The following is an 11815-nucleotide window of genomic DNA, read 5'->3' as shown; positions in this document are numbered from 1 at the left end:
CGTCACAAGCACTACAGCTGAGATTTAAAACAAAAACACTCTAAAGACCACATTCTTTTTTTATATATAATGAAAATTTTCATAAAGGTCGACCAGAGGGAACTTGGTCCCTGCAGCATTTTTTTTGTAACAGAGTGATTCAATGACTACTTTATACTGCTGTTTTTTATTTTTATATTTAAAACTATTTAGTCCTCAACACAACTGTAAAGCCTATAACACTTGATATATGCATGCATTTTTGTCCCATTTTGTATTGCCATTGGTGAAAAGGTAGAGAAATTACTTCAAGAAATGTATCATTCCTTTACCTTGGTTAGTTTCTGTTTTGTACCCAGATCTTAAGAGCCAACACTGTTCCTGTCTTGGTGGTTGTGGTTATTACTGCTGTCAAAACAGAGCAAGTGTTACGGGATATGTGTGGAACAATGTTTTTATATCCCCTCAGCATAAAGGTGCACTGAAAATAGGTAGACATCTATGCCCAACTGGTACTGTATCACCAACAATCACCATCTCATTAATGTTATTTCTTAGAAAAATGAAAAATTGCAATTAACTAAAAGCTAGCTATCTTTTTTTTTTGTTCATTAGAAATGGCAAGCCATTGGCAAAAGAAAACAAAACAAAGCATAATTTTATTGCCTTTAAATGATAACATACAATGAAAAATTTGCACATGGAGTGTCTTTAACAAAAAACACGATCTGCCGGATTACTAGAAACCTACAGTGTCTTAAAACCTTAACATTACCAAGCACGATTTATTGTTAACTAAAGACAAAAGCTGCCAGGATAGGTTTTAGCTTACCACAGCCCTCTATTAGACTGGGCAGGTTAAAAAAATAAATTGAACAATAGATAGTGACAAGTATAAAAGAAGAGTAGCAAACAGAAAATAATGTAACAAGAAAATATGAAATAGTTTGACACTTAACTTCTGCTATAGGCAATCTCAGAAAGAAGTTTGTCATCATGCTGCAATGAGGAGGTTGCCATGTATTACTAAAATTTCTGAAATCATGGTATTGCAGTTTTAAGAACTGTGAACAAAATGTGCAATGATAATAAGCAGTTCCCTTCAGCAATATCCCATCAAAACCTAAATTCATTTTGTCAATTAAGAGAATGACAAGCATGCAAAAATTTTTCATCACCGTAGGCTGTTTCTGATTAAACAGCAAAATGACTGCAACAGGTGACTAATAAAGACCATGTTCTCAGTTACTAAAAACAAACTAGGTATGGATATGTAAAATCTGGAAACAATTTTTGTCCATTTAAATATGATGTATTTCAACAATTAATCAGAACAGATGCATTTTAAAAACATAAAACAATAATGATGACAGTGTCTGCTCATTTAAATTGGTCACAAGCACCGAAATGAATACCTATTTTCACTTCTAAAAAATAGCACTGAAGTTCAGTTAAATAACCACTGCAGAAGAGCCAAGGGAGAGCAGCTAAACCAATTCCAAGACTATGGCTACTGTATAAGCTATGTGGAAGAAATAAAGAATGAATTTTTCAGTTTAAGCAGATATTAACAGGAGACATGATAAACCTGTTCAAAAATCTGAAAGGAATGAATACGATGAATCAAAGCAAGTATTTAAAAATGAATTCTAAAATAAGAACAGACAAATGGATGCTGGTTAAAAATAAATTACATACAAATATTAGAAAGCTGTCCTTCACACAAGGGAACCACAGATATGTGAAAACAACTGTCACCTAGGTTGGAAAATAGCAGTACTTTGAGGACCTTCAAAACATGACTGGGTAAAATATTGCTAGAGTTTAATAAACGGGGATTAAAAATTAGACTGGGCCTTAATGACCTGTTCTTGTCCAAATTGTTCTAATATTCTATTTATAGTTGCTTCTTGCCTTAACATTGCCCAAACCCTAACCATATGCTGCCACTTTAATTATGGGCCCTCACTGGGGGCAGATGAGTATAACACACATTAAAGAAAAGCAAAGCTAAGTCTGCTTTAAAAGGGTACCATTTTCTATCAATAAATCTCTGTTATGAAACACCAGAGATCATGTGGCAAACACTGGAGACATCTGACTGGAAGTGATGTTTTGAGTTATCTAAAATGACTAAGGAGGAATCATCAGAATAGAAAGTCAATTAAAGGTGGAAAAAGGACTCTGTGTCTTAGCTAACAGCCTGATGGTCATACACAAGTATAGCATATTGATGTAGAAGTGAAGCTTGTATACAAGCTTTGAGACCAGAAAGCCCCATTTCTGTCATTTGTGGATGATGCATTTTTGCTCAAACCTTATGATTTATGTATTGCACTGTAACTGAGTACAGAAGAGAATGTGAAACTGACTAATAGATTGGCACAATAGGAATAGTATAACATATTGTTAATGCATTGGTAGTTAAGTTCGACATCTATGTTTATGTGTTGTAGGTAATAGTAAAAAAAAATAAATACATAAATAAAATAAAATAATTAGCATAGTCAGCCAAAATCAGGCATGCACTACTTAAGAGCTGCACTGTACTTATATTTACTGTATGAAAATAATTTTAATTTGAAGTTGAACTACATATTAAAGGTCCAAGTCAAATAAACCCAAAAATATCATCTATAAAGTGCAAACACTGTATATCTATATTAAAAAAGCACACACTCTCCAAGTGTTAAGTGCAACCTGATATGCCACCTAAGAAGATGAAAAGCAGGGACAAGGAAAAACTTAACAGAGTTGTCCCCTATAAATACACTCAACAGGTACAACTCTTACTCTGAAAATACAGAAACTGAAAGAGTTTGAAAGAAACAAGTGCCTTAGGACTCCACATTTTTAGTACCCACCATGAGGCAAAAAGCAGTTAAATAATAAATAAAACAAACAAAAAAAAAAAACTAAAAAACAAAAGGAAGGAACATTTTTTTAAGAAAATGGATCTGCAGACAGAAAGTAAGTTTGTGATATAAAGCATCCTACAATTAAGAGCAGACTTATTTGCAAAAGTATATTTAAATTATAAATTATGTACCATACCGCAGACACCTGAATTAATTATGTAGTATAATTGAAACAGATTACATATCCAAATAGATTTTTTTGTGTTTTACTTTTTGCTTTTGCTGCCAGAATATTAACAAAATATTTTTTGGTAGTTAATTCTGTAACATGTCCTTCTGCATCTGTGACTGTTAAGTGTAAATAGAAATCAAAACAATTAACTTATGAGCATATCCAGCCAAAATCAGGATCTCTAAGATGGTTTCAGAAACATCATGAAGCTGAACACTGAAAGAAGACAGTTGACCTCGGGTGGACATTTTAATAACATTCCTTTTATACACCTCCTTAGTGAGGCATACTTGGCACAGACCTCTAGGAAGGCTGAGAGCAGACAACACTTGCTTTAGGGACTCTACCATTAAACTGTCTTAGGGGAAGGAGCATTAGCTTCACTAATTGGCAGAATCACTATGATGCACTGTGGAAAGGTAGTTCCACTTGCAGACAACACTGCACAAAAATAATTAACTTTAGCTTGTATTGATTACTTATTTAGCACATGATCCATTTCAAGCTCTGGTGGGTAAAACTCTAATAGAAATTTAACAGAGAGCAGGTTTGCTGAAGTCAGGGCCATTATCTTTTCCAGGTGCTATCAGAATTTTGGAGGTATTAAGATTGCAGAGGGCCACAATTCGAAATTCTTAATGTTGTGCGGGTCAGAAAGTGTGAGGCTCCAGCCTGTCCAGGGTCTAGGATTTGGTAACAATTTTTAAAACTTCAAGATTTAAGAGGATAGGACTGGTGAGCTTTGTTGGGCTGAATGGCCTGTTCTCAATTAATTTTTTTTAATATTCTAATAATTTTATTTTGCCATAATACATCAAATAGGAGCTACAGCAGGGACCCATTTGCTACAAATCTCTGGAAAAAAAACATTCTCAGTGTTTTCTCACAAAAGTCCAATAAAGGCAATAATGGAAACAAAAATATGTATAGGTATAAATAAGAGGCATATTGTGCATAAGAAGATTATGAATATGAGTGCAAAGCTTGTTAAATACACAGTGACATATTATAAATTGATGAAACTTCACCACTGCTGCAGCCTATGCCTAGGATTACTCAAGGACATGTTAGAGAGCATAGATAAGACTTTATCAGCCTACCAGGATAAGTGGAAGGAGACATGAGAGATGAAAGAAATTTAACAAGATTAAGAATACATTGCTATTTTTTCCCAACCACCATATTTTACAGATAAACTTTATTCCATGTAATGCATGTGAGTGATATTACCTTTAGCCCAAAATCACTACCACTAAAACTGCTTGAAGGCTATATCAAAACAGACTCACTAAGGTCATTATCATGGTTAGGAGCCTCACCCTGGAGGAGCTGAAACCATCGGAGAGCTAACGGGGTCAGGCCACTGGGGATCAGAACTGGTGTGGTGCCGATGTGTCACACTCCACACGGCAGCACTTGGGTCATAATTTGAGGTTGCTCATCCATGTAGGTTAATAGAACATCTTGTCTCTCCGGCATGACGACCATCTTCCTCTGCTGTCATAGGAGCTTGGTAAACTCTGCTCTTCATTGGTGGCACTCTCTGAGGTACGCAGACCTGGACTGACCAGATCTCTGTAGGTGGGTACACCTTTTATTTAGTCTGGTCACTCTGATGGCTGTCACACTTGGGGGGTGGGTAGCTGTTGCTGTGGAAGATCGGCTCCTTCCGATGGTTTCCAATATTACTCCTTTCAATGAGCTTATTATGCGACTCAGGTTAAGGCAAACAGGCCTGATTGTGAAGATTCTGTCGGTTGCCATGGGTCTGGTGAAAGTGGCTCCATGTTCCTTGACTTTGTAAAAGATCAGGGGCTGCAGATTGCTGGATCCTGGTTTCAGCACCCTGAGCCGTATCGTTGTACTTGGTACTTCAATACTGGTGGTGCGGTGAAGGAGATTGATCACATCCTCGTGGGCAGATGCTGAAGACTTCTACAGAACTGCAGGGTCTAAAGAAGTGCCCTGTTTGTGAATTCTAACCACAGACTTGTTGTTGCTACTCTAAAGATCCAGCTTAGTCCAGTAGGTCACCACCTACCAAGAGAATGAGACTGGACTTGGCCAGACTCCAAGATCAGGCTGTTTCTAATCAGTCTGCATGCAGTTTGTGTGTGGAACTTGCAGACTTGGGTGTGACTGCCGATCTTAATGTGATGTGGAAGACCTTCCATGACAAGACACTGAAGGTTGCTGATGATTGCGTTGGTGCTGCTAGTGTTCTCAGAAAAAGATATTTCATCTCGCAGGGCAGCCGAGGAGTCGCAGTGCACAGCTTGATAGCAACTCCAGACTGTACCAGGAACTGAGAAGGATAGCTTTGAGGACTATGAGGGCAGATAAGGAGGTGTTTGTTAGAGGAAACTGTGAGCATGTGACACACATTCTGCTTGCAATGGAATCAAAGCATTACACACATTCAAATATTTTCCTCAGAGAGAGACGGTTGCAGTCAGGACAGGTGATGGAAAGGTCCTTACAGATGATGATGCTGCAGTTGCGACCTGCAGGGCTGGCTATTTTGAGCATCTATTTAAAGCTGACCCTCTGGCTATAACACTGGGCATCTCTGGGTCCACGGTTCTTAATGCTTATCCACCAATAAGCTGTGAATGACCCAGTCTTTCTGAGATTGCATAGGTGGTGAACTAGTTGAGAGTTGGGAAGGATGCAGGGATTTATGATATCCGAGGTGAACTTTGCCAAGCTGGTGGTAAGGCTGTTCTCCTGGCATTGGAAGCAATCTTTGCTTCCATTTGGGAGACAGGAATCATCCCAACTGATTGGAAAACAAGACTTCATCCCTGTCTGGAAAAGTAAGGTTCATCGCCTGGATTGCAGCAACAAGTGGGGAATAACACTGCTCTCAATGCAGGGTAAGGTCCTTGCTAGAGTCTTCCACAATAGGATAGGTGATCACTTGCTCAACTACCAGTAACTGGAGCAGTCTGGTTTTACGCCTGAAAAGTCTACCATCGACCACATCCTAGTACTGAGGGATCTCATCAAGCATAACTGCAAATATTGGCAGAGTTTATTAGCAGACTTTGTCGATTTTCAGAAAGCGTGCAACTCAGATGATCGAGCTGCCCTGCGGGACATCCTGATATTTCGCAGGATAAAACCACCCAAACCAAAGTTGCTGGATGTTATGGCCAGCCTGTGCACTGGTACTATGAGTGCTGTGCAGAGTGGAGGCAGAACCTCTGTGATTTTTTTCCTAGCTGACTTGGGTTAACCAGGGGTATGCTCTTGTTCCTACCATGTTCAATGTTTGCATGCACTGGTTGTTCGTCAGGGTACTGGGGTCTAGCGATCGTGGGGCAATTGTTGGTGAAGAAAGATTAACTTAACTTGATTGTGGTCTTCATGGAGTCAATAGAGGCTTTGAACGGGACTCTCAACAGACTGAGTGTCTCAGCTTGTGAGAGTCCTGGATAAAAATCAAGATCAAGGCCTTTATTGACATCTTAGGCATAGCCATCAGCATTGTGTCTGTTTGTGGTGAGAGTGTCAACTGTACCGAGAGGTTTACCTACCTCGGTAGCAATATTTATGTCTCTGGTGATTCTTCCTATGAAGTCAATAGACTGTATGGAAGAGCATGGGGAGGTCATAAAGTCACCGGAAAGAGGTGTGTGGGACCCCTGATATCTTTGCAAATGGATGAAGGTCCAAGTCTTTAGAGTCCTGGTGCTTCCTGTCTTGCTACAGTATATAGTTGTGAGACACAGACTCTATCCAGTAACCCGAGACAAAGACTGGACTCCTTTGGTACTGTGTCTCTGTTGAATGAGGCACATTACCTGTATTGTAAGGAAGCATTAGTTACGGCACTACGGCCATGTTTCTAAACCAGACCATGATGCCCAGACGATGGTGCCCATGTAGAATGTTGCGACAATGAGGAGAAGTAGGCTTGCTTTAAAGAATTTGAATCAATATTTTTAATCAATAAATGATAATGTTTACACTTTAGATAGATAGATAGATACTCTTTAAAACAAATAACTACTTAGATGAAGTTATGACAATGAATTATTAAACATAAGGATAAGAAATTAATGTAACTAAAAGGGTTAACTAAATATTGTTTAAAGTTTAGTCAAGTGAGACTTTTGTCTCATCTTTGAGGAGTCACCAACATAATTACTAAGGTTAAAATGAAGATAATTAGTAGTGATCACCTCTTTAAAAAGCGAGGACGAACTAGTGGAAAAGCCTTAATGCCTCTATCATGAAGTCGTGACAAGACCAATGGGAAAACCCATGGGTCACCCCATTAATAAAGCAATGTTTAGAATAATGGAAGAACTACATGTATACAAAATTACTGCTTATTAGATTATGTCATATCAGATGATGTGATGTATTAGATAAGGAAATAGTGATAGAAAAGCATAAAAGACAATGAATTATTTAATTAATTGCTCACTCCATGAACCGAGAAATTTGTGAATATCTATGTGCACATTAAGTATTGTTCGATTTCTCATCTGTTCTCCTTGAATGACTTCTCTGAAAGTACAGAAACTTTTTTTCCCACAACAGCTTTCCTAATATCTAAAGAAAGTGGAGATGCTGCACACCAAGGAATCTGGTGCTCCTGAACAACTTCACCACAGGGGCCTTGACGTGCAGTGGGTTATGAACAGCATGGGCCGTCCTGAAGTCAACAATCATTTCTATTGTGCTAGAGAATTGACTCGGAAAAGAACACTTTTATTCCAAATAATTCTGAATCCAGGGATCTTACGAAATTCTCCAAAAACATCTAAGACTAATGCTAGAGATAATTGTGGTCCTTCTCTGTTAAGCCCCTTTATCTCTGGTTTCTTCCAATACATGGACAACCAGCGGCTCAATGGCTATTGTGAAAAGCATTAATGTTTATAATAATGAGCACCCTTGTCAAATACCTTATTGTAATTTAAAGTAACCTGAGTTTGTTTTATTAATACGGTTTTAACATACAGTATGTTGGTGGGAAAAAGCTGAATTGGTGCAGTCTACTAAATAAATAATCCCACTTAATTATATCAAAGGCTTTTTCTGCATCTAAAGATACCAAAATTTCTGGTGATTTTATAGTCGAACATATTGCATTAAAAATGTGCTGAAGATTTGATGCTTTAACTAGCTCCATTTGGTCATATGACATTTCAATTTTGCTATGCCTACTTGATTCTGGAGAGGACACCCCAGCACCCAGCTCCATCTTGTGGCTTGGAAACAACATGGATAAGTGATAGTTACCGATTACAAGCCTTTGTGATTGATTGGTGCAGAGTATGATGCCAAAGGACATTTCTGATGGTGGGAAGGATTCTTGGGGCAGCTTCAAACTAGTTAAGTGCTGTCTTGTCACAGCCTGCTTTTTTCATCAGTTGCATGAGGATTAGGAAAACATGTAAGATCATCAGATCGCCTGTAAAACTGAACCAAGCAAGAATACAGATAGGAAGGGACCAGTTCTAAAACTGGGAAGTTGTAATATACAGGCAATTACAAATTAAATATCACAAACCTCCAATACTTTTATATAATAGAAGATAGCTAAAATAAATGGCACGCTCAATAGACTGCATGTAGAAAGAGAAAATCTTCAGAAAACATGACTAGCAGAGTCAAGCTTGAAAATTAGAAAAAGACTACACATTTTTCTGGCAGGGGAAGGGCCCTGACAAGCCCAGTGAGCATGCAGTAGGCTTTGCTGTTAAGAACACAATGCTTAAAATTGTAGAACTAGGCAACAAATGCATAGATTCACTACCTACTCTCCGCCTCAACACCACTGATGGCCCTGTTACCCTGGTCATCACTACGCCCCCACATTATGATCAACACCGGAAGTCATGGATGAGAACCTCTCAGCTGTCATCAGCAGTATCCCCAGCAAAGAAATACTACTGATGACAGTATCTCTTCAATGCCAGAGTCAAGCCCTATGCCTGAACAGTTTGGCATGGGGAAGAAGAATGAAAATGACAAACGATTGCCTGAGTTCTGCTCCAAACACATACTGTACATCATAGATTCCTTATTCCATTCCAAGCATCAACACAAAGTGTTTTGGAGGCATCCACGCTTCAAGCTTTGTCATCAGCTCAATCTGATCTTAGCCAAGCACTTCTTTCTTTTATAAAAAAAAAAAAAAACACACAACATTTCTATCTAGAACTGGGCGATAGGGTAAAAAAAACATAAAACATCAAATTTTTTAAACTTATGGACACTTCATGATTTATTTATTTTATCATAGAAATCACTTTCAGTTTTTCTTGAGGAAAAAAAAACCAAAATGAGATGGTTGTCCAAATTATGCAAATGTAAAATTCCAACTGTACCCTTCCTAGAAATATAGAAAAAACTACATTTTTGTCAATAATCATAGGTGAAAAAAATAAAATTTCTGTGTAGTAATTTATGTATTTTTCCATTTGTTTAAATTCCGCAGCCCTTGTTCATTAATACGGCCTCCACAGTGCCTGTCACATCACTAACAGCGACCTTTCTTTAAAGTGTGCAGTTTTCTCTACAACTTTTTCTTTTCTTACTGCCCTTCCCTATTTGTTCTTTATACCTTACTTAGTCTTCTTTTTCTTGTAAATCACACTAGCCAGTTTCTTCTTTCTACGACAACTATAGGCAGGGCTGGCTTTAACTATTTTACTGTGGGGCCCTGACTAGCACACAAAAGATTTTATGTGATATTTATGTCTCATCAAAATAGTGGACCTTTTAGGTGCAGCTGAAGAGAAGCTATTATGTTTTTAAAGATGTCCAAAGAAGGTAATAACATCTCTTGAGCTTCTCACTTCACCTGTTACCACTAAATTAAGGGTGTGAGCAGCACATGCCACAAAGAAAGCTCTGGATTTTTGCAGCAGTCTGGACTGTACAGCTTTGTCCTTCTTATTCAAGTTGGCACCACTGCCATATTATTGCCTTCTACAATCATCAAAAGGAATAATTAGTTCCTCGAGTCTGTCCAGGGCAAGAGAAGACAAAATTTCTCCTGTTATCTCTACTGTTGGAAAGAATTTCATAAAATTCTGCTTAATCCTGTGTACTTTTCCCCATTGTGAGAATTCTTATAACTAGTTAACTTTGCTCCTCAGAGCTAACATTAGGTGTACAATGCAAAATCACAGAGTAATATTTGAACTGATTGATGTCACTCACTATAAGCTCAATTATTTTCTCACTTATGAAATAATGTGCTCATCTTGAACTGATTTTCCAAGGTATTTTGTGTGGGTGCTGCTGCCACTCTCATCATGTTCTATATGCAGCTAAAGTCACTTCAGTACACAAGGTACTTTGTCAGCATGCCCGTGTCGATCAAACAGAGGAAGCTCTGGAGTCTACTTGTGACTGTACGCTGTAGGACAATAAGTAAATGAATCAAGGTAAATAACATTAAATCTACCTTTTATATAAGTAACATATACATATTTTTTATATAAAGACCATCACAAACAGGTCTTTGCACGATACCTTGGTGGGCTCTTCAAGCCCTGCTTTTTCTTTGAACAGGTGTGGGACAGACTGACTGGCAGGATGATGTCCAACCTGTTGCTGCATTCAAACTGTGCTATCTTTCACCTTTACGCCTGGTGCAGCTGCGTTGTTCTTATCTATGAGTGGATGTTTCTTGCGCAGAGGGCTTACCATATATACTCACGTATAAGTTGGGTCTTGAAACCCAAAAAATTGATTATAAAATCAAGCCTCGAATTATACACCATTCAAAAATGGGACAATTGTTTTGTTTTTTATTTTTTTACATCTTTTTGCCTCCTCCAATCTCACATCAGTTTCTCGGACACATCTAATTTTGTTGTAGCAGCGCAGTTACCAATTTCTTTTGCTACTTCAACGATGTTTAAATTTAAAACCAGCTTCATATTTTCTTTTGATTGAATGCTCCATCATAGATAAGGGATGCTCTTATGATAAAGGTGTATGAGGGTGTGAGATACAACAAACAAAAATCAGTGCAAACGTTGCTTTGGAATAGTTCGGGTATTACCATGTGGTCACATAGGCACAATGGAGAGAGAGAGAGAGAGAGAGAGAGAGAGAGAGAGAGAGAGGAGGGTTAGGCCTAAGCACTGATACAGCGCATTGCCGCACCCACATAGAAAAAAAAGGCAGTGTGCTCTGTGGTTACACTCTCTGGTGGGTGTTACAATATCATAATCCATTGTACCAATAGTGTGAGTTTCCCGCATTCGACTTATATGACCAACATTATAAGATACCAGAAATTATGCCGTAAACTCAAGTTCCAACTTATCTGTGAGTATATACAGTTATATATATATATATATATATATATATATATATATATATAAATATAAAAGTACCATAAATTTACACTGGCTGTTACAGACTCAAATCAAATGTATGTTTTTATTCTATTACAGTAAGAATAAGAGCAGCTCACTACTCAAAATGGAGGCGTCTGGGATTGAACTATGAACGTCTTGATTACCAGTCAGCAGTTTTTACCGCTGCTCCACCAAAAAGGTTGTATTAAAAGTGTGTCAATGTCGCACCGTAATGCAAGTTCTTTTTCTGCAGTTGTATAATTGAATAAAAGTGCACTGGTTTTGTTATACTTATACCTTTTGTGAATGTATTTATTTGATATTTGGACTTCAGGCTTCACACATTATATACTTCATGTCTATATTTTATCAATTATTACTAAAACATAAAAAACGTTTCTGTTTTAACA

At 37.8% G+C, this 11815-nt stretch overlaps 1 protein-coding gene across 2 annotated transcripts in view; it reads right to left on the bottom strand.

Moving 5' to 3' along the window:
• LOC120535613 (transcription initiation factor TFIID subunit 4-like) overlaps positions 1-11815 on the bottom strand; it is a 472321-nt gene that overhangs the window by 185393 nt on the left and 275113 nt on the right. The window contains exon 14 of one of the 2 annotated variants that reach the window (XM_039763564.1): positions 316-387. The exons of the other annotated variant lie outside the window; for it this stretch is intronic. Within the exon in view, the coding sequence (XP_039619498.1) occupies positions 382-387 (6 nt within the window). The 3' untranslated portion in view covers positions 316-381. Of the gene's footprint in view, positions 1-315; positions 388-11815 lie in introns of those variants that run through there. 2 annotated transcript variants of the gene reach the window in all.

The sequence above is a fragment of the Polypterus senegalus genome, chromosome 9 (genome assembly GCF_016835505.1).
Source record: "Polypterus senegalus isolate Bchr_013 chromosome 9, ASM1683550v1, whole genome shotgun sequence".
Classification (NCBI taxonomy): Eukaryota; Metazoa; Chordata; class Cladistia; order Polypteriformes; family Polypteridae; genus Polypterus; species Polypterus senegalus.
This window is presented reverse-complemented; position numbering and strand designations above follow the sequence as displayed.